Here is a 24008-nt window from a genome sequence, read left to right on the forward strand (position 1 = left end):
ATTTTGGTTTGTCACAATTTATCTCAATGCAATATGTGTATTGCACAGGTGTCAAACTCCGATCCTCGATGGCCCTTTGCAAAACACCCGCAAGATAAAGTTGACTAAATCATGAAATAATGTTTATGTTATGAGTCAGTAAGTTGAATATATAAACGATAAACAGTGTTATTTATTAGAGATGTAACAAAAAAAGTGCCGTTTTTGGCAGGCTGGAACAAAATAATAAGATTTCAATTCATTTCAATGAGGAAGTCTGACTAGGTCCACAAACAAATTGATATTGAGGACATATTTGAGATGAATAACATTATTATTAATATTTGTCACTTGTCATGGTTCCGCCAAACGTGACGATTCGTCACATTCCAAAACGGCGACCACTAAGACAGCTTCGCTTGTGTGCAAACGCGTCGTTTCTAGTTGAGCATGGCTCCATTCAGCCAGGCTTGGGTCCCTTTTTTTTTTTTTTTCCGCACCACAAATTGGTTTCATGCTGCGTCATGATTTACTGTCTCCGTTACGGTAATCACTACCAGATCCGCACTCACCGTCGCCGACACCAGCGGCTGCTGGAAACTTTGACAGACAGTTGTGTCGTGTTGGGCCGGGCAGGGCAGGCTGCTGTTGTCTGTGTCACAAGCAGCGGGAATGGCCGACCTCAAGATTCTCACCAGGGTGAAAGAAATCCAGTGCGCTGGATTAAGCGTTTCTCTCTGCTTGTGTGGTTCACATAAAAAAAAAAAAAAAGAATAATAATAATTGGTGTGACATTCAATTTAGCAAGGCAATCAAAGGGTAAATCAACCGGATTTAAAAAGTCTACACACCCCTGTTCAAATGCTAGGTTTGTGTCATTTTTCCATTTTTAATCTAAAAGTTGTACCCAGCTCACTTTTCAAGGAGGGAAGTCGAAATTAGCAGCCGAAAAAGTGTGGTTGCGTAAGTGTGCACACCCTCATCTATCCCTTGAAACTTCAGTTCTTCAAGTACCGGTAGTCTTTTCCTGACATTTTTATTTATTTATTTTTGCTTTCTAGCAGAAGCCCGAAGTTTTTGTGCCGACGCCGAGCGCCATTTGGAAGCGTTTGAAATTCTTATGTAAGCCTCCAACTGAAGAAGAGCAGTTCCAAAGCATGACAATGTCACCAACCATATTTCATTCCTCAGGCAATTTTTTTTTTTCAAATAGCAGAAGTATGGCTCGATTCCAGCTTGATTCCATCAGACCATGTGTTTGGGACATTTTTTTTTTTGTTCGAGTAAATGTTTTTCCATCGAGTTGTACAGATTTTGACATTATTGAGCTTGTTTTCATTTCACTGTAGATATGCTCACTCTAAAAATGAAAAGAAAAGCAACAGGGAAAATAAAATGTCTCCCCTTACACATTAAAAAAAAAGTCCAAACAAATCCTGTTCAGAGGAACTAATGTTTAGAAAGGACATTTCATACCGAGTTTAGTTGAGGAAATATGCATTCAAGAGGCTTTTGTGAGGCATTTTAGGAGCCTGGCAGTAAATTAGTTTCAAATGAGTGGAACAGTTCCCATTTTTGTACTACTTTCACGTTGTCATTATTCCTGTCGTTTCCGCCTCACCAAACCTTGTTGCTATTCTTGCAACTAATAAGAGAGGAGAAGCAATGCCACCTGATTTTTGTTCGCTGGATTTATTTGTTATTATTATATTATTATTATATATATATATTATTATTATTTATTTCCAAATTCAACCAAGCCAACTTTACAGACATGTTAACTGAATGGGACCAGAAAGGATGAACTATCGGCCCAAAATTTAAAATAAAATTAAAAAAAAAAAGTTGTCTTTCCTTTCTTTGACAGCCGAGAGCATGCGGCGATAAATTATCGAGTTGAGCGTTACCAGGGCTCTCGCTTGTGGGGAGACGTGAGGGTGAGCCGCAAATCTCTGACTGGGCTGATTTATGTCGGAGTCACAGAAATATGATGCACCTCCTTTTGCAAAAGGGAAGAAATGCACAAGCATATATTTTTGCGGGTCTCAGAATTGGGGAAAAGTGTTAAACGTTTGATCCTAACTATGAAAATGTGACGAGTGACTATAAAGGCCACTTTACTGTGCGTCTTCTGTGGATGTCAATTTCCCGTCATGCGAATTTGTCCCTGTCAGTCAAGATGAGGCTGTTTGGCTCCCTCAATGCCAAAACCAGGCAATGCAGTCCCCCCCCCCCCCCCCCCCCACACACACACACCACCACCACCACCACCGACAGTGGCATGACGTCACATGGTGTTAACCTTATCAATCATTTCATATTTTCGGGGGAGTTGGGTGGGCGGGGGTGTTAGTTCGCACGTATAGAAAATATAGGAACCACTTTTGTTAAAAGTACACTTGTGAGGAAAGAAAAGAAAAAGAAAAACAAAAGGACAATTCCCACAGACGACAAATTACGGAAAATTCGCATTGATGAATAAATAATACAAATAAATGCATGTATTTTTAAAAACTAATTTAACAGTAATAGATAACTCGTATTTTTTTTATTCATCTAATGTATGAAAAAAATGACATACAAATTCAACACTGACAAAATATCGAAATATTTTCATCCAATTTATGTCAATGATTTTGCTCAGTAATGTGTTAATTACAATATCACTATAACGTGTCTATAAATCATGTGGCAATTAAATCATACGGACAATAAATTAAGTTAAGAAAAAAAATTTAAAAAATGAATAATCCCAGTGGTTAGCACGTCGGCTTCACAGTGCAGAGGTACCGGGTTGGATTCCAGCTCCGGCCTCCCTGTGTGGAGTTTGCATGTTCTCCCCGGGCCTGCGTGGGTTTTCTCCGGGTGCTCCGGTTTCCTCCCACATTCCAAAAACATGCGTGGCAGGCTGATTGAACACTCTAAATTGTCCCTAGGTGTGAGTGTGAGTGCGAATGGTTGTTCGTTTCTGTGTGCCCTGCGATTGGCTGGCAACCGATTCAGGGTGTCCCCCGCCTACTGCCCGGAGACAGCTGGCATAGGCTCCAGCACCCCCCGCGACCCTAGTGAGGATCGAGCGGTACGGAAGATGATTGAATGAATAATCTTGAATTAAAACAATTCATAACCCACACAAATAAGTTTTATTCCTCCCTCTTTTGGGTTTGGTAAACCAGACTTGACGGACTCGATTGTGTATTTTATGAAGTGTGGCTGAACCCCCCCCCCCCCCAACTCCCCCCACCCGCACCAGAAGACTTGTGGAATGGATATCCATTTCATCATTCAGATTACACTTTGTGTATCTTGGGGAAGCAAATTGCCTTAAACTGGAAGCAATTTCAAATCCTCGCAGGCTTGCCAAAACGTGATGCGTACAGGACGCAAGTTGGAAAAGTGCGCCGGTCCCATTCCGCGGCTGATAGCTCAACTAATGCACACATGACGATATACGGCGCGGGCGGCAGAAGCCCCCCCTCCCCACACCTCCCACCCCCTGTCGCATCGTCGCAAAGCTCCACAGCGAGACCACCATGCTTACCAAGCACACACCCACACACGAGGTTTCGATTTTTTTGGGGGGCCCACGTGGCCTGTGAATCATTTGTGAGCGCAGACCCAGACAATGAAATTGCTGATGTCACTCACATATTTTTTATTTTATTTTTTTTTACACGATGACAGCTTGTCTTTGCACCGAACAATTATCTGCAGTTTCATGGTGATGTCGCTTTACTGTTCCCTGGCGAGCAACGGGCTGCGTGCCGCCACTCCCTTTTCACCACATTCGAGACATGATTGAAATCAGATGATTGAAATTCAAAGCGGTAAATGTGCGCATTGAAGAAGGTCACAGCTGCTCAGTCAGCTGCAGTAGGAATCATTTTTCACAGATGACAAAAAAAGAATATAAGACTGCGAGCATTGTGTACACGCAGGATGTCGCCATTTTGTTTGAGTTCCAAAACAATAAAAACAATGCTAGCTCACTTAGCCTTTCGATGGCGTTTTGCATCGTTTGTTAGCGTTAAGCTAGCATCCGTTTGTAAGCCAGTAAAGGGCATCGTTCTCTTTGTTTGACGTTTACTTTTAGCGTCTTCATCAATTCCGCGTGTGCTATTTATGGATTATTCTGCCCTCTGGTGACCAAGGTGCTCACACCAGACGCAGCGGCACAATGCCCATTGAGTTATCACGCTGTACATTCTGTCTAATTACACTGGCCAACAGCAAATTTTGAATCATGTTTGGATTTTTGTGTCCATAAACGGCTCCAGCACGCCCAGCGACCCTTGTGAGGACAAGCGCGTTAGAAAAAACAGGCCATTTTAGTAACTTTGTTCCTTTGAGATACCTCGCGAGTGTAAAAAGGTTGCCAGACTCGCCCGTCTCTCGCCATCAGCTCTGGCTCACTCTTCTCTTGCTTTGGGTAAACACGTCCACTTTGACACGAGTGGCAATTTTCGTAACGTCTGATTGAAGAGTAAAGTCGCCACGCAGACTCCTTTGCTCCCTGGTTCACTTTGTACCATCAGTCATGGAGAGGGAACCGCCCCCCCCCCCATAATCCTAATATCCTGGCAGTCTCGAAGGCCCTCAAGGAGCCATGTCGGAGCCCCTCGCCGTCTCAAACAACCAAAGGAGGGGAAAAGTATGGCCGGCTGTGTTTTTTTTTTTATGACCGTGACTTAAACTGCTACATTAATTTTTTTTTTCCTATCGAACGGTTGTACCTTGACTTTCTCCTGTAAGTGTAATGCCTTTGCATATCATTTGTGAGAAATCATCACAAATGCACCCCCCCGCATCGCTCCAAAGCAGATTATAGCCACAAGTGGCCTCTGTGAAGTGACCAAGGCTAATCTTAGCCTCCCCAAAAGCCTTAAATAATACGAAGAGAAAACACACCACTAACCGCAGATTATGTCTAGACGGGACCTTAATCTTCTCATCTTCTCTTGACGGCTCCTTCTAAGAACTTGCAGATGGACGTCGCTGACAATCGCCCGTGGCGGAACGTTGGAGCCTGCGCACAGAAGCCAACATTTTACTATCTTCCACGCTGAGGTTATTTGACATCAGTTGGCCTCTTTTTTAGAGTGTGATTGGCGCCACGACTGAACTTTTGCAGTTTCTCTTCAGACGTTTACCGTCGGCTGTATTACCTGACGGGGCGGAAAATGTATGTGCAATTTAGACATGTTCACAAATACTTTTCTCGCCAGCAGCTTTAGACATCGATGGCTGTGGGGACGGTACTTTTTCTAGTGTTGTCCCGTGAAAAGCTATACTGAAAACGTAAAAAAAAAAAAAAAAAATCTAATAAAATACCTGCAGCTTTTAAAAAGTGCACCTGGATTTAAAACACAAATCACGTAAAATACATAAAGAATAAGAATATCACTACAGTAGTGGAAAAGAGAGAAACCAACGTAAGTTCCCAATGAATTAAAAACAAAAACAAGTGTGTACACACACACATATATATATAGAAACGAGGAAGGAACGAGACAGATTAACTCTTCGTGCTCTCTAGGGAACATAAGAAAGTTGATTCCTTGGGGGTGTTTTTTTTTTTTTTTTTTAGAACAGGCATAAGTGGGAGAAAAATAGCACTTCAAATTATTGTACTTACGAAAAACATACAGAATTTACACAACTCAATAGCGTTAAAACAGTTTTCGCTGCAACTGAATGGTCATTGCGCCTTCTGGTGTGCCAGTCTTCGCCCCAAGGGGGCAGTATAAGACAGACAGAAGGATAACGCCGGCATGGAAAAATGAGGAATGATTTCGTTCACCGAAAATCATTCCTCATTTTCAACACTTGACTGATCAGTAATTTGGGAAAAATTGTGTGTGAAATATAGATTTGGAAAAAAATAGCCAATTGCAACATAGGAGGTTTCGGCCCGACACCGGCGATATGCTGTTCATTGAGACATCTTAACTCCTCTCATCCCATCAGTACAGCACTAATATTAGTCATTCTTCGCAGAGGATCAACACTGTATAACTGTGAGTGAAGGTTCGTATAGTTAACAAAAACAAATGGAAAATCTAAAACTAAAACTACACAAAAGAAAAAAACGGTCAAACAACACAATAAAAACAAGTCGTAAAAAATAACTAATCTAATTAAAACTAATATATATATATATATATATATATATATATATATATATATATATATACACACACACACACACACACACACACATGCACACACACACACACACACACTCTGACTAGTTTTAGTTCTTCTTCTGTGGTGTTGGTGTTGAGCGTTTTGAATACTAATAATGATTAAAATAAATAAATAAAAAGGAATTCTGAAGAATGCAAGTTGGTCAAAAACGAAAAACGAAGTCAATGATGATGCTGACAGGCATGATTTAGTGACTAACGTACTCTCGTCAGTGTATAAATGATTTCTTTGGATATCTGATCCAAGATACTTGAGGCCAGTACATGTTGTTTTTCTCTCTATTACAGGTTGTAATTTCTCCCCAAATGACATCGCTGCTGATTTTAAAAAGTGGAGCTGCATTGGAAATCCACTATTTGATTTTAACCTCAATTGTTGTCATTTAGCCTCTCATGGTCTTTGGCCCGCAAGCGAGCATAACAACATAATAACATGCGCAAGTATGTGCGACCAAAGCGGTAAATTGTGGTCTTCGGATATGTTGGAAACATTAAAAAAAAAAAAAACGACAACAACAAAAAGACATCTCGGTGCTTGAATACTTGACAAATGAGGCTCAGGATGTCATAATGCACGACCGCTTGGACAATAGCACGACAGAGTCAGTCACCAAAACTGCCACTTGATGACGGTTTATCCCGTAGAGATGGAATAACAATCTGACTTATTGCCTGCAAAGACCGACATGGGTCCATTGGTGGTGGGAATGCAGTGAAGCCTCGTTTGAAAATCATCCATCCATCCATTTTCAGATCCGCTTTATCCTCACAACGGTCGCTGGGTGTGTGCTGGAGCCTATCCCAGCTGTCTTCTGGCAGTAGTCGGGGGACACCCTGAACCGGTTGCCAGCCGCAATCGCAGGGCACACAGAGACAAATGACCATTTGCACACAAAGACAAACACACCCAGGGACAATTTAGAGGATTCAATCAGCGTCCCATGCATTTTTTTTGAATGTGGGACGGATCCAGAATACCCGGAGAAAACCCACGCAGGCCCGGGGAGAACATGCAAACTCCTACACAGGGAGGCCGGAGCTGGAATTGAAAAAAAACAGTTTCCCACATGCTTTTTCAAAACCAGCGCAGGAGCCTATCCCAGCTGTCTTCTGGCAGTAGTCGGGGGACACCCTGAACCGGTTGCCAGCCGCAATCGCAGGGCACACAGAGATGACAAATGACCATTTGCACACAAAGACAAACACACCCAGGGATAATTTAGAGGATTCAATCAGCGTCCCATGCTTTTTTTTGAATGTGGGACGGATCCAGAATACCCGGAGAAAACCCACGCAGGCCCGGGGTGAACATGCAAACTCCTACACAGGAAGGCCGGAGCTGGAATTGAAAAAAACTGTTTCCCACATGCTTTTTCAAAACCAGCGCACCCCCCCCCAAAACCAAACAAACTGAAAATGCCATTCCACAATTCAGAAGGGGAACACGGAGAGCGACAAAATAATAATTAACCCCACTTATAACCCGAGCCCGTGTTCATTACGGCATGTGATGATAACAGCGTGTGTGATGAGAGGAGCAAAACACTCCGACTCCTTTGCCTACCCCCCCCCCCCCATCCCCCCATCCCCCCATCCCCTCCTCGAGTGGATGCTCCCGCATGATGAAAGCATCCCATAATCCCGCCGGAATGACAGTGGACAAAACACGGATAAGAGTCGGGAGGAAATTGCAGTACAAACAGGCCGATGAGTGCCAAAGACGCGGCCCAAATGAATGCGCTCTGTTGTCTGTTTGCGCAGGACTCAAGCACGCACAACCGAAGAAGCCTTTCAGTGTTCGTGTCGCAACTGGGCGGAGGTAGCGACAGGTGACTCGGCAGGAGAGACAGTGGAGCATCCGGGGGTCAGGAGGGGGGGATTTGCGGTCTCGCGGCCCACTTCCTCCTCGTCCCCGAGGTGCGATTGTACACGAGGATTATTAATGCGGAAAAAACACCAGGCGGTCGAGCACGGATCATAATCTTCTCCTTCCTTACAGAAAACATCTAATTGCATCGGCTGGCGGGCCCGCACGGAATGGTATGCGCCTATGAATGGTGTGTTTACGCAGCTTGTTCTTTTTTTAATTTTTTTTATTTAATGTTTGCTCTCATATTGCATATAATTTGCTCAATAACAGTCACATGTGCTATTCACTCACCGCAGAGCTCCAAAGGGGCAGGAAGGAACGAGACAGATTAACTCTTTGTGCTCTCTAGGGATCATGGGAAAGTTGATTCTTTGGGGGTGTTTTTTTATTTTTTATTTTTTCAGAACAGCATAGGGGAGAAAAATAGCATTTCAAATTATTGTACTTAAGTAAAACATAGAGAATTTACACAACTCAATAGCGTTAAAACAGTTTTCGCTGCAACTGAATGGTCATTGCGCCTTCTGGTGTGCTAGTCTTCGGCCCCAAGGGGGCAGTATAAGGCAGACAGAAGGATACACTCATATGTGAAATATAGATTTGGAAAAGAATAGGCAATTGCAACATAGGAGGTTTCGGCCCGACACCGGCGATATGCTGTTCATCGAGACATCTCAACTCCTCTCATCTCATCAGTACAGCACTGATATTAGTCATTCTTCGCAGAGGATCAACGCTGTATAACTGTGAGTGAAGGTTCGTATAGTTAACAAAAACAAATGTAAAATCTGAAACTAAAACTACACAAAAGAAAAAAAAACGGTCAAACAACAAAATAAAAACAACTCGTAAAAAAAAAAATTAATCTAATTAAAACTACCGGTAAACTAACTATAATTCCCACAAAATGTCCTTCATTTCCATCAGTTTCAAAAATGAACTTTCAGGTCGATATTTATATCATATTTATCATAATTACAATTCCATGCAGAAAAAAAGGAATGCCGAAAGGTTATTTCACAATTTTAGTTGACTTAATTTTATTTCACAACCCTTTTTGTGGTCTTTTTTTTTTTTTGGTCATATGACACTCGACAATTACTCAATGAAGAAAAATCCTAAAACTAATACTAAAACTAATAAAAACTAAATTAGCAGACATCATTTTTGGAAGAAAAAAAACCCTCACGAGGTTTAAGTGTCTTTTTGTGACCAAAACTTGGGACCAAGAGACCACATGTATATTTGTTTATTTTATTGTTAGTATTATTATTATTATTTTCTTTTTTTTACTGTCCTCATCCTGTTATCTATATGCCAAATTTGGACTCCATGGTACACGGCTCTGATCACGTACGCAATCGTTGGATTTGACGACAGTGAGCTGCGCCGTGCTAAGTGCAGTGCGAAAAACGCTCAAGTCAGGTTACTACTGTTCCACGCCGGGCAAATTCTGTTTTGACTGTGACGTACAAACACGTGCCCAGACTCCATTTTCACAAACTACCAGCATTTAAGACTAAAGCGGAAACTATTGCTCTTAAAAATGGACACTCGGGAGACGCATTTTCTAAATGCCGCTTCATGTAAACGACCCGCCCCCCTCAAAATGACTGTTTTGTCCCCTATAGTCTGACGAGTATGTACCAAGAAAAACAAGAAACAAAACAAAAACAAAAAAAAAGACTCTTAAATTCAAATTGCAGGTTTGGAATTAAGAATTTGGCTCTGGCAGGGCGTAAACATCCCAAACATGACATTAAATCGCTGTTCTTCGGCCCTGCCAGCCATACGGTGGCAATCCAAAGTGTCCCAGACGCCACAGACACAGATATTAAAAAGCCATTCGCATTCGGGGGCCATAGATTTGTACGCTGATGTGTCACTCAGTGGGCCCGCGACCGAGGCGCCAATCCCGCTGCCTGTCTCCGCTGCGCTTTAGCGACCATTACGTTGGATTGAAAGGGCAAGACGTTTAGGCTGCTGTCATCTTGTGTCAGTGCACCGCAGTGACCACGACGCGGTTAAACGGCCTCTTAAATAAACACCACACGCAGGCACTCGGGCAGCGGGGCCTGCGGTTTTTGGACGGGGGGGCTCCTTCGCGACGCCCCTTCGTCCCTCCCCATGCCAAGCGAGCCCCATTCGAGCGCCAGACTCGTCACTTTGGCTTCATAAGTCATCGAGCAGACGGACGGACACCCCCTCCCCTACCCCGCCTCATCCATACCTCCGCATTTCGATACGTGCGCTCCGGCCTGACACTCTCACTCTTCCTCGGCTGCGTTCAGGCAACACCACCATGACAGCAGAGTTGGAAAAACTGAGGGGCGTCTCTCTTAAAGCAGTCCTGGGGTCCCGTTTGCCCCTCCCTTGCAGTCTCTGTCTTCTTCTGGAGTTAGGGACCACACAGATGTTGCAAACCACATCTAAGCAGTCTGGCTGGTACCAACACTGTCTCTCACACACACACACACACACACACACACACACACACACACACACACACACACACACACACACACACACACACACACACACACACACGCACACACACACACACACACACAGTAAGCTAACAACATGCCAAAAGCTAAACGGAGTCTGCCATCGGCTAGCGCAAGGGCCACTGGAAACTCAGCTCGGAGGCACACTTACGAGGGCAACTCATCACGTGGACTTGGGGATGAGCTCTCGCTTTGGAAATGAGGCGGACGAGTGACTAGACGAGGTTCCAAGGAAGCGATGCTTTGATCCTCACGAAATGAGAAGAACACATGAGCATGCCAATTCAGAATCGTAGCTTACATGGCCTGATTGCGTCAAAAGTGCCTTCACGCAAAAGACAAACTGCGCCAGTTTGGCCGAAAGGCATTCGTTGGTAATTTGTTTAATCTTCACGTCGCTTTGTCCAAACTGCGAAAGCACAAATGCACTCCCACAGGATTCGTCCCAATTGCGTCGGTTAAGCAACCGAACCCGAAAGTCCCGCCGCACACCAAGCAACGGGGCTGAACTCGGCGTTCGTGGTTGATCGTATTCTAAACATTTTATACGATATTAAAACACTTTTGTTTAGCTTGAACATTTTCTCTCCAGATTCCAAACACGTAATAATTGGCCTGCTATTTTGTTTTGCTCAAAGTTGGATGTTCTCCGCTTCAACGTAGTTCCGACTCCCCAACATGGCGTGTGGTGCGGCAGTAGCCAGACAAAGCTCCTTGCTAGCTAGCTAGCTAGCTAGCACTGAGCTACGCTTTCATCTGGGTGACATGAGCGACGTAGCCCAGCCAAGTTTTCGGGATGCCTCAGTGGTTGATTCTCAGTTTTTGCGAGTCACTGTGTTTTTATGAGGCGCAAAAGGGACATTACGTCTAGCAAACAACTGTGTGAAACCGCTTATTTTCAGCCTCGCTAGCCTTAACTTAAGTAACCCTGAAACAATCCTGTTCAGACGACTGAACTCCACTAAACTCAAACTTCACACTATACACCTTTTCACGCACCCAATAACCTGATAACATGATAACCTGTCCACTGTCAATCAACTGTTACTAACAACGGTACTAACCTTAGCTCATTTGAACTCAAACAACACACACACACACAAAAACAGAACCCTGTCTACACACATCAGGAGCATATCTTAGACTGTGTTATTTGAACAAGCTAGCTACTGTTTTAATAGTAGCTAATAGTAGTAGCTAGCTAATATTGCCCCCCCCCCCCCCCCAAAAAACTAGTCAAACCCAACAATTACTCATCTGGTATGTGAGCATTTGCACATACCCCACTCAAGTGCGAAGTGGGTGTGGGAACGCGCGGTTTGAGCGACATTGGCACAAATGGCGGTTTGGGACTAAAATGCTCATTTCGAGAAAACGAGGCGGCGCGCACACCTCGGGCTGGCTGGTGCCCTGGTGCCCCAAAACCGCATGCCGTTTAAATCATTTTGCCTTAATTGCCTTTTAACAAGGCTGCCTACTGCATTGACATTATACGTTAACCGCGGCGGACGCTGAAACGCTGGCAGACGGGACAAGTCTGGCCACGTACAAGCGTGACACCCAATGAGGGTTGTTTGGTGAGAAACTCCCATCGTGCGCACCCTTGTAAAAAAAAAATCAACAAGGAGCGAAAAGCATATTCACCCTATTAAAGTGGTGGCCTGATGTCTGGAATAACGTCGCCGCCGCGTTCCTAATTGATTCGGGGGATGCCGCTGCGGAATGGCGCAACGTGAGACGAGAGGCGACGACGCGTCGGGGAGGGGGGGGGGGGGGGGGTGGACGATCGTAAGGTGTTCAAACCTTCTGTTAGGTTAGTTTCCCACACGAGCAAAAATATATATCCAAATAATTTTGCATGACAGGACACTGTTTTTGTATTTTGGATGTGGTTTAGGTTTTTGAGTGCCTCGTGGGAGCAGCAATCATGGGTCATTTTGACGCCTGAAAGAAAAAATAAAAATAAATACCTATCGGTCAGTCCCCTAGTTTTTATAACATGGCCACAAGTTAAAAAAAAAAGAAGAAAAAAATAACCACAACCTCAAAACTGCGAGGCAGACTTTCTATCCACTAGCACAGCATACCGCCGGTAGTCATTTAATCAGGTAAAAAAAATACTTTTGAAAGAGGAAAAAGAAAAACGTTCGCAGAGCATTTTTAATCTGCCCAAATGAGATTGAAACATACCCCCCCCCCCCCCCCCCAAAGATAGCTGCATCTGCAGCCCGGCCTGTGCCTATTTTAGTGAAGCCTGCTCTTAAATAGCCGCGGGAAATGAGCAGATGATGATGGACTTCAACGTACCCTCTGCTTAAGCGGCACCCTTCCCGAAAATAGATGCTGATCTGTTGTCCTCCGTGTGCCAACAAGCGAGGAGAATGAAAACATATACAGTTTATAAAAAAAAAAAAATGTGGATGCCAACACTGTCCTGGACGGAAAGAATAATAATAAAAAAAAAGTTTTAGTGGAGTTTTAGTTCTATTCAAAGTAGCATCCCATCGGAATTTCCCACAAGTCAAGATGGAATAAGAAGAGAGTCGCTGAAAATCATAACATGCGATACAAAAATATGATTTACGGCTACGTTTTGGGTCCAAGAGAATTACCGGCATCATCGCTTACAGCATGTCCCCATTTAGTGGTTTAATAAAGCCGCACCGTATATCTTGCACCAAGTATGCTACAATGTCCCACGAGAGCACAAGCAAATATGCACTTTAGCTCTGACAGCGCCACACATTTTTCTTTTCTTGTTTATTTTATTATGATGATACATTTTTTAAGCTATTTTCATTCCTGCACAGTTGCTGACTTCACTTGCGTGACACTGCTGCGGGTGGCAGGCGCCATCTAGTGGGCATCACGGGGAAACGTCAGCATCCCAAATCCTTGGCATGTGCAGTCAGTACTTTTTTTTTTGTGAAACATATTTTTTTTGTAATATTAAAATTATTTTTTTTAAAACAGATAATTATATACAAATTTAATTTGCATGGTACCTTTTTAAAACGTAATTTCCTATTTAAATAGATAATTAGAAATACAATTTAAAATAAAATTTGTTTATTCAGTTTACTGAAACAACAATAATGTAACATATACACACATCATTCATTCATTCAATAAATAAGGAACGTTTATATGTTTTTATAGAATTTGAAAAAATATATAATTTCCTACATGCGATGCATTTATTCAGTCTTATGATACGAAACATTTCTCAATTTTTAACTCGAGAATCTGAAATGAGCAAATAACAATACTTTAAAAAAATCTTACCGGTTGATTTAATTAAAAGGTTGCCAATAGAGGGATGAGTAAAAGGTAATTTGCATTCCATCAATCACAAATATTACAATGTGATGTATACTGTATGTTAAGATTTTTTTTTGCCAAAAGTTATTTCAATCAGTTAAGTTAATTTCTGTGCCTTTCTGTGACTCTGCCAGTCTCTCAGTTGCAACTTGCTGATGACACTATAAAGGATAGCAGAGAGAAGTGGCCACTAAGTTCATAGTGTAGTGGAGTGTCATCGGCAGGTTAAACCGGAGACTGGAGGAGTCACAGAAAGGAATGCCATTCGGCTCCTTGTTTGAAAAACAGCAATTCTCACCTTTAAATTCACTCTCGCCACTTTTGTGGGGGACTCGTGTTCATCACTCCCGCGAGCCGTGATGAATTCAGCTGCACTTGAGGCGTTAACCACGTTTGGTTCTCCGATCCATCTGCGCCACGTGAAGATGGACCGGGTCACACACCACAGGCAAATGTAATCAGCGAGCGATATGATGTGCAGAGGGGCGACAAAGTGTGCCCCAGCGTCATCTGGAGCCGCGGGGCCTCCACTGCAAAAGGGCAGAGTCAAATCGATCAGTGGGAAAATTAAAAACCCTCCGCATGCCCCGAAGAGGACTTACCGAATGTTTATGAAATTGATTTTTTTGTGCGGTTCATCAAGTTAGGGCCCTTTGAGGAATTTAGCATTGATTGAAAGCATCTGAAGAATCCTTCAGTAGCTGTCAACAGGGTGGAGCGGAACACCCCCCACAAAAATCGGTTACAAATGACATCCGCCCTCTTGACAAAACCAAAAACTTTAGTAATCTGCTTCACAAATGAAAATTACAATTACAAATTGAATTGAATGCAATTAATATTTTACACAGGGGTATGTCAATGGACAAGGGGGGGGGGCTGATTGGGGGACGCGAACCTCGGGTGACCACTGTCTCAGTATACAAAAATGTCAAGGGGCATTGAGTATAACATTTGTCTGGCACGAGTAATTCATCGAGGCGTCTTTTAAAACCTGCCACCAGAGGGCAGTATAATACAATCACGCCGCCAAAAGAAGTTTCAACTCGGCTATTTTCAGTGACTCAGTAAGATACAATAATAGTAGTGGTTCTTCACTAATGATCAAGAATATATGCATCCTAGTGCCATTTGTGAAGTGAAGTGCTTCTTAGTTTGGACCGCAATAGACTGTGCAGGTGTACCTAATGAATCGCCTACTTGCCTCGAGGTTGTCGTTTGAAGTCAAACCAGTTCAACTCAGCATTTGCCTTTCAAAGCCAGAATGAATGAAACGGGAGCACGGAAAATACTCACGACATAAGGAGAGCATCCCAGCGTCCCTCGCCGCCGCGCCGCATGCGCGCCAAAGCGCAGAATTGGGAAAGCCTTCAGTGTGTTTACCTTCAAAAGAAAAAGCCTGAGCGCGTTCATGAAAATTAGAAGAAGCCACGAGTCCGGCACTCAAACGAAATGACCCTACGGCAGATGGCGAGCGTGTGCCTTGTGCGCGCGATTGGCCTTTTACGGCAACGCGCGCGAGTGTCGCAGCCTCAGAAGTGGCTCCGCTGCTAATAACAGAGCGCGCCCGGACTCCCCCTGCTGCCGTCGCAAGGGCTGCAGGGAATAGTTCAAAGCGGAGAAGGCACGCCGCTCAATATTTCGACATGAGATGGGATCCAGTTCAACACCCCTCCACCACCCCAAAAAAAAAAATTGTGACACTCCACGATACTCACGGCATCCTTGAAATTGGGCCGAGAGGATCAAGCCTGCAATGTTTGGTTCGTCATAAATATTGAGACAAGTGGTCCCCATAGGATCAAATGATTGAACAATCCTATTCCAAAGTACTAATGACAGATGACAGATTTGAAGCCTTTTTCCTCCTGCTTCACTTTGAGGATTTCTGATCATCTCCTTGACATTAAAAGATGGGCCGGGAAGACGAAGCGTACCGGATGTCTGAAGAAGAAGCGCAACTCAAGGGCTTCGCTCCAGGGGAAAAAAGTGTTGGAGACAAACTGAAAAAGGTCAAAAACGTGTCTTGTGAGTTTGACTAGCGACGACTTAGTAGCAGGCTGGGTGAAGATCAGCCCATTTTCGACCATGGTGTCAGGTTAGCTTCGGATAAGTGGCGCCTAGTCGGAACGCTTGGAAAAGTGGAGGTGGTGCGACGAGCGCTCGCCAACGTGTCAACCGCATCCACTCACGGGTGAATCCAATCGTAAAAATCGGACCTTTTGACGATTTACCCGTTGACTTGAGCGGTACGCGCTTCGGATGTTGTAGCGAGGCTAGCAACCCCCGGAGAGGATCAAACATCATATCGCTGATTCAATTATTTTCATTGGATTTATATTATTCATTCATTCATTCATTCATCTTCTGAACCGCTTGATCCTCACTAGGGTCGCGGGGGGTGCTGGAGCCTATCCCAGCCGTCTTCGGGCAGTAGGCGGGGGACACCCTGAATCGGTTGCCAGCCAATCACAGGGCACACATAGACGAACAACCATCCACGCTCACACTCACACCTAGGGACAATTTAGAGTGTTCAATCAGCCTGCCACGCATGTTTTTGGAATGTGGGAGGAAACCGGAGTACCCGGAGAAAACCCACGCAGGCCCGGGGAGAACATGCAAACTCCACACAGGGAGGCCGGAGCTGGAATCGAACCCGGTACCTCTGCACTGTGAAGCTGACGTGCTAACCACTGGACTACCGGGCCGCCGTGAATAAAATAATAATATATTTTTATTTTAATAATAATAAAATAAAGAAATAAAATAACACGCTCGACTTTCAAAGTGTAAATGTCGACAGCGGTCCGCGCATTGACAACGCCGCAGCAGCCGGTTTCCAAATTTAAAGTGTGCTTCAACGTTTGCGCGGATTTCAATGAAATTCGCCGTTCTCGGGAGGATTTTTTTTTTTGCAAGATTTGAAGCCGGCCTCTGAGCTGTGTAAGTCACGCCTCTTTGGTGATTTTGCATTCGTTCCCAACTTATGTGCAGAGGCTGTGTCAAAAGTCTGGACTTCTTTCTTTTTTTTTTTTTTTTTTCTCCTGTACCCTTGTGGGTTAGACATTACGGCACCAGAATCTCATTTTGAGACAACAACAAATACAACCCAGACGTTAATCTTGTTTTTTTTTTTTTTTTTTGTGCGGGAACATCGGATTCAAGGTTCTTTGTAGAAGAACATTAGCATTGGGACGTGTTCGCTTTTATGCCCGTCATTTAATCCGGTAAGAGACACAATATGGGGGATATTATCCTGCGACGGACCCGGGAGGATCATTTTAATCCAATTGGGAGGGACAAAAATAAAGTTGTGGGCTGAGAGTGGCGCGGTGAAGCATGCGGTGGGCGCTTTTGTCTTTGTCAGTTTTTGTTTTTGGACTCAAGTCTTTTTGTATGGAATTTACATAATCTCGCTCTTTCTGTTAATTGACGACTCCAAATTGTAAGCGTAAGTGTGAAATTGAGTACAGTCGTATCTATTGCGAATGCGAGTAGTATCGAGTTGTTGAGAGTTCAATGAAACAGTAGCATGTCCTTTTCCTTCGCCGATCAACAATTAAACAAAAACAATTTTTGATCACTTAAGGCACTGGTGTCAAACACGAGGCCCAGGGGCCAGATATGGCCCGCCACATCATTTTATGTGGACCGCGAAAGCAAATCAAATATGTTAACTTTGATAATGATTGCTAAAATTTGTACCAAACTTTCAACTTCTAAAATGTAAACAATAAGTGACAAATTGGAAGAATTTTCTTGTTAACAATTTACCAAAACTCTCATGAACCATTTTTTTGGAGACGCTAATTTTGCGAAGGTGCAGTTTCATTCGGGTTCGTTCAAGGGCGCCTATGTTCTGACAAACATTCTCCACATGCTTGCATCGACTTTTTTCTTGTTGCAAACGCATTTAAATTTTCCAAGAAGAAGAAAAAGAAAAAAACTGTTGGCGGATAACTGGAGAACATCTGAACGAATCCGGATGTGAACGCGCCTTCGCCCCTCAGCGTGATATCGGAATTACCAAATTGATTATTGTGACATCTGGTCTACTGAAAAAGAGCGTTTCATGCCCACAATTGGCAAATTTTAACTTTTTTTTTTTTTATAGAGGAGCAGACATGCTGCGCCGACGTTGGTGGTGGCGTCGAACAAGGTTCCGATCCTGACCTAGTTGCAGCCTGGCTCTTTTGAAGCAACTCCGCATTGGCGCTCAGTCTCCTGCTGCTCTCTGAGCGCCAGTCTTCAAAACGTCCCCGCCGACTTGACTGGCAGAGCTTTTGGTTATGATTGACTGCCGGATGAAAAAGGCTAATGTCATCCTCCACATGTCGGATATGTCGCGGAATAAATCAAGGGGAATCTACCGAAGCGATACATTGTTTGTTTTTTGGTGCCGTCTGACAGACAGCTAAGTTAAAAGATCGAGACCCCTCCCCACCCCCACCTTCCGCCCTTCTCGCACTTCCTGCTGGTACTCGAGCGACGCACCAGCATAAATTTGGTGACTTGCTACAAAAGCGAGAGCACGAAATTACCGCCGAGTGGTGCCAATGTGCATCCTTTTATTCAACTTTCCCTCAATGGTGCAATTTAAGAAGTCACATTGGGAAAAAAAACACCACAAAAAAACCCACTCCGAAGATTCCAACCGTTGTCACAAAGACGCTCTTGCATACATCCAAAGTGCGAGCCACGGCTTCCGAGGGCGTGAAAGCAGTGAAATTAACCAAGGCCTCGCGTCGACGCTTCACATGTCACTTGAAAGCACCCGAGTCCTTTTTTTCGCCCCGCTCACATTTGATTGATGAAGAGTTGGAAATCGATCCCGTCGTTAAAAATATGCAAAAGAACGCCATCTGTCACTCGTCGACTGCTGGCAAAAACAGCGATCAACGTATGGCATCCATCGCTATCCGATAGAAAATCGAGAAAATAATTTTGTAGATATATATAGATTGTTTTTTATAAATCTCCGTGAGCGACCTCTAAAATAATTCTTCAACATCAGCGCATCGTAGCCACGTTTTGGTAACTTATCTCATCATAAACTGTGACGCGTAAAAGATCTTTACCAGGTGATTGATGTGACGAAATTAAAAAAAAAAAAAAGAAGCAATCGCTCAGCAAAAAAGACGAATGATCCGCACACATCGGAGTGTACAAAAGGCGCCCTCGACGCCTCGCGGCTCTTTGTTGACTCGTCGTTAAATCAATAGAAATGGAAAAAAAAAAACTAATGGAACGTGAGGGATTTTACAGTCGAGGCACGCAGTTATTTGTGAAATGCCCAAACTCAAAAATCACACATGAAAGGCAAGATAACGTTCAGGCCCGACGAGTCAGAGTTTGGTCATCGGTATGTGCAGGTTGTTCCAAGGTCCCATCCACAACTCCTCCTCGTCCGATACGGCGTGATCGCTGTGGGCCGGCAGCGTCTCCCTGGCGTCCTTGCGGTTGTCCACCGAAGTCTCCAGCTCCTCGCCGCCGCCGTTTCTGCCGAGACTGGCTTTGGAAGCGGAGCTTTTAAGAGCGTTCAGGCTGGAGCTCAGCGAGCCGCAAGAGGCCCGGACGTTAAGGCTGACGTCCGCGTTGGGGGAGGGGACGCACGTACCCGTCCCGTTCTCCGCGTCGAGGCCCTCGACGCTAACGATGGGCGACGGCTCTTCGTGAGTCACCCCCAGCTTGTCCAGCTTTTTAAACTGGGAACCCACCTTGAGGTTGTTGTGGTGGGGGGGCGTCCGTCGGGTTCGAACAATGGTGCCGTTCTGAGCGAGGTAGATGTTCCCGTTGACTTTGCCGTGGCCGCCGGGCGGTCGGCACATCTGCGTCTCGCTGGAGCTCTCCTCTCCCGTGGAGGTGGACTCGGTTTCTCGATCGACCGTCGGCATCGTCCGTTTCTTTCTCCCCAGCTGAGAAGAGGAACACGGATCAGTTTCACGCGTGGTTTCGTGCGGAATACCACGAGGAAGAGGAGGAGGATTGCACACAGGCGCAAAAGCAGCACACACTCGACACACTGCAGCGTGCAAAATATCACCAAACACGAAATTGCGGTGTCCCTTATGAATTACCGTATTTTTTAAAAGGCGCACCTAAAAGCCTTCCATTTTCTTAAAAGCTCACAGCGCTCCTTAAAATCTGATGTAGATACTTTATTAAATACGTTTTACTGACATCTGATCGTTCTGTTGCCGTTTCCTTGAGCTCCATCTAGTGGATGCATTGTAGATTGCGTCTTACAATGTGGTGTGCCCAATGTATGAAAAAAAAATGACAAAATAGGCCATTCATTGAAGGTGCGCCTCATAATCCAGTGCGCCTTTTAGTGCGGAAAATAACGGTACGCAGGAATGCTGACAGATGCCGTCGCCGAGGTTCTCGCGGTGGTTCAACCCGTAGCAATTAGCGGCGCCATGCGACTTGGTCCTCCGTGTTTTATAAATCTCGAGGCAATGTTTTTTTCATCATTGGCACCGTGACCGTTCATCTTGCAGAAAATGTCAACGCGTTCAGAACTGGTCATGGAGCCAATTTCAAGAATAATCCTGGATTGTGGGCGTTCACACAATCATAAAGATCAAGAAGAGATGTTAAAGCAAACTCAGAAGATGGGAGAGAAATTTTGCGGCAGTCAAGTGGCAGAGCGGAAGTGAACTTGTAGACACTTAGAAGAAGAAAGCACTCGAGAGTTCACTCCCGTGCAGTCGATCGCCGATGCTCTCTTACTTGACGGCGACAATCGTGTTTTTCTAGAAGGCCGTGAGGTCCCTGTCCGACTCGGAATCGCCGTCTGACGTCGCCTCGCTTTCTCCGGTGTCTTTACTGGCCTCGGAAGCAGATTTCTCCGTGGAGATGGCGTCTTCATCAACCTCGGTAATTGCCGACAATCCTCCGTACGTCTCTTCGGACGTGCCGCTGACGCTCCTGATGTCGGAGGGATACGAGGGGCTGGCGTAAGGGGCGGATGGCGCAGGGCCTGCGGACGCCACGCTGGACCTTGCGGACGACGCGGCCTCGTCGCTGACGTCGCCGGCTGAATCTTTGCTTTCGTCTGCGGTCTCCGATGCCGATGCTTCTTCCTCACTCTCCTCTGTGATTGTGCTTTCCGTCCTGTGTGTCAGGATGGACTTTCGGGAGCGCAGGCTGCCGCTGGTGGACCCGGTACCAGAGGAACTTCTCCTGCTGCTCAAGGAATTCTCCTCAGTCATCTGACTACCATTGGATGACCCACCGATGGAGTCTGAACCAGATATTTTTCTCTGTCCAGACCCTTTAGACCAAGAGCCTTCACTGGCTGACCCTGACTCGGTCTCACTGACTGTTCCTGTTCCTGATTCGGCTTCGCTAAGCACCTCGCCGGACTTCTCAGACATCAACGTGCTTGCTGACGTTTTGGTCTTTTGCGATGACCCCACACTTGAACCAGATAAAGAGCCAGATTTGCGGGTGCTTGTACTTTGACTTGTGGTGCTTCCACGACCGCTAAGGGTCCTGCTATCGCTCTCACTCCTGCTTCCGCTCACACTACCACTTCCCCGTCGACTCTCGCTGCCGGTGTCACCGCTCGCCTTGCTAGCCTCAGTCGCTGACGATCTGATGGATGAGCGGGCAGTGGAGCTACTGTCTTTGGCGCTCCCGGCGGTCTCTTCCTCGTCCGACTCCTCATCTGATTCTGATACTGAGCCCTTCTCTGTTGCTGTCCCTGTTCCTTTCTCCGAACCAGATGCTTGGATGGATCCGGACTCGGAGTCTTTCTCTGTTTCCGACTCTTGCTCTGATCCCGAGTCCTTCTCTGTTTCCGACTCTTGCTCTGATCCAGAGTCTTTCTCCGTTTCCGACTCTTTCTCCGTTTCCGACTCTTTCTCCGTTCCTGACGGCTTCTCAGATGTTGACTCTCTTTCGGTACCAGATTCTATCTCACGAATTGATCCCTTTTCAGTTTCTCCCCCGTCAGACGTGCTTTCGCGATCCGAATCCGCCAGGTCTCCATCGGGCTCTTCTTCCGAGTCCACGGTGCTTTCGTTGGCGTCGTCCCGATCTAAATCCACTTTCAGGTACTCCGTGTCCATGCTGCTTTTCTCCGAGGACTCCTCATCTGAGCCTTTGTCCTTCGCGGAGCTCCCGCTTGTGCCCGGTTCTGGCTCACTTTCCGTCACGCTAATGGACACTTTCGATTTCTTCTCCTCCTCGCTCGTCTGTTGTGAGGCCTCCTCATCCCTCTCGCTGCCAGTTACGCTTGCGCTCAACTGCGACTTTCTCCGCGCCTGCAACTTCCTACCGATGTTGATTTTCTTCAAAACTTGACCAAGCTGGCTGCGAGCGCCCGACTTTCTGTCGACGGGTCCCGCGGGTGACGGCCCATCACTCAGACTCTCCAGACTGTCAATACGGCGGGCCGACATCAGTTTGGCATAATCCTTATCTTTTTTCTTCACGCCGAACATCTTGAGCATTTTGGCTTTCTTCCATGGAGACGGGCCAGCGGCAGCAGACGCCTGCTTTCCTCTCTTGCTGACTGCCAGGAGTTTGCTGAGTTTGATGACAGATTTCAGCTTCTTGGCAGCCTTGGAGGGCTCGGCGTCAGCTTCTGGTTCAGCCGACTCGATTCCCTCCTCATCCCCAAACGCAACCCTCTTTGGTGGACCTCGGCCCCTCGCGCCGCCACGGCCCCTTCCTCGGCCTCGCCCCTAAGATAGCGATATTCAATTCATCATCCTTTGGTATCGATGACGCTGTCACGTTGGACCGCCGCGGAGCTGGTTCAATAATAAACTGTACGCACTTTATGAAAACAACGCGTGACATTTGGATGATCATAAAAGAGCACGAGATGAGACATTTAAGGGAAGCCGGGGTACCTCGGGGCCATGCGGACTGTAGTAATAACGGTCATCTTCCATAATGGCCTCCCCATATTCATCGTACATCGGCGCAATCAACCTCCTCCGACTGCCATACTGAGGGAGGTCATACCTTTGAAACAGATCGACACAAAACAGGAAATGCACGTCATTTTGCGCATCGGCCCAAGAGCTATGACTATTCATTCATTCATTCATCTCCCGAACCACTTGATCCTCACCAGGGTCGCGGGGGTGGCTGGAGCCTATCCCAGCTGTCTCCGGGCAGTAGGCGGGGGACACCCTGAATCGGTTGCCAGCCAGTCACAGGGCACACAGAGACGAACAACCATTCGCACTCACACTCACACCTCGGGACAATTTAGAGTGTTCAATTAGCCTGCCACGCATGTTTTTGGAATGTGGGAGGAAACCGGAGCACCCGGAGAAAACCCACGCAGGCCCGGGGAGAACATGCAAACTCCACACAGGGAGGCCGGAGCTGGAATCGAACCCAGTACCTCTGCACCGTGAAGCCGATGTGCTAACCACTGGACTACCGGGTCGCCCGCTATGACTATTATTCTTATTATTATTTATTGGGGAGGCTGAAACATATTTGCTAAGAGTTGAAACAGGAATCAAGTGAATCACAAGAATGCAGTCGTGCTCAAGTGGCAACGGTGCGTGCCGGCAAAACAAAATTAAAATAATTCCCATGAGCTGATTAAAACACTTGGGGATGGAAAATGTGTGGCGGTGACTGCAAGGACTTGGACTGCCGGATTACAAAACTTAAGCCTCGCCCTGTGGAGCGCCTCGCAAATATATACAGATCAAAAGGTATCTCGTCTCACTGATGATCACACTCATTAGCCAAAGCAAATTGGCGACGCGGGCGTCAGTAGTTTCTTTCAACGACGTGAAAGGCAGCCAATTGCCTTGCCCCCCCCCCCCCCCCGCCTCCCCCCCGCCGAAGTCGAAGGAGTCACCTGCTCACGTTTTCCCAGCAGCTGTTACACTTGCGGTCGCTTGTTTTCTCTGTTTCATACCATGCGGGAGGTGTAATTGGCAACTTGAAACGCTCCCTAATCAGAAAGCCGACATCGTATTTCGATGAGATCAACTCAAGTAAGCATCATTGATTCAATTTGAAGAGAAATGGGGTCTCTGCTTGAACGGGGAGTCGGGGCCATTTTAGGGCCTGAGTAGGTATCAAGACTACATTTGGTCAGTCTCATTAAGGCCATGCTTTTTTTTTGGTGGTGGTGGTAGT

At 45.7% G+C, this 24008-nt stretch overlaps 1 protein-coding gene and 1 long non-coding RNA gene across 3 annotated transcripts in view; both read right to left on the minus strand.

The window, feature by feature from the left end:
* Window positions 1–260: 260 nt before the first annotated feature.
* On the minus strand, window positions 261–14725 carry LOC127610149 (uncharacterized). 2 transcript variants are annotated; one of them, XR_007964756.1, is made up of 4 exons: window positions 14486–14725; window positions 14182–14413; window positions 4895–5005; window positions 261–714 (listed from the first exon to the last, which is right to left on the minus strand). It is a non-coding gene; the product is annotated as an uncharacterized LOC127610149 (long non-coding RNA). The 2 variants fall into 2 exon arrangements; XR_007964755.1 differs by having other exon boundaries at window positions 14182–14725.
* Window positions 14726–19675: 4950 nt separating this feature from the next.
* Window positions 19676–24008, minus strand: part of LOC127610106 (protocadherin-15-like) — a 211857-nt gene continuing 207524 nt past the window's right edge. The window contains exons 38-40 of the mRNA XM_052079848.1: window positions 22751–22865; window positions 20619–22579; window positions 19676–19801 (exon numbers count right to left, since the gene is read on the minus strand). Coding sequence (XP_051935808.1) covers window positions 20642–22579; window positions 22751–22865 — 2053 coding nt within the window. The 3' untranslated portion in view covers window positions 19676–19801; window positions 20619–20641. The remainder of the gene's footprint in view (window positions 19802–20618; window positions 22580–22750; window positions 22866–24008) is intronic.

The sequence above is a fragment of the Hippocampus zosterae genome, chromosome 11 (assembly GCF_025434085.1).
Source record: "Hippocampus zosterae strain Florida chromosome 11, ASM2543408v3, whole genome shotgun sequence".
In the NCBI taxonomy this organism is placed as follows: domain Eukaryota; kingdom Metazoa; phylum Chordata; class Actinopteri; order Syngnathiformes; family Syngnathidae; genus Hippocampus; species Hippocampus zosterae.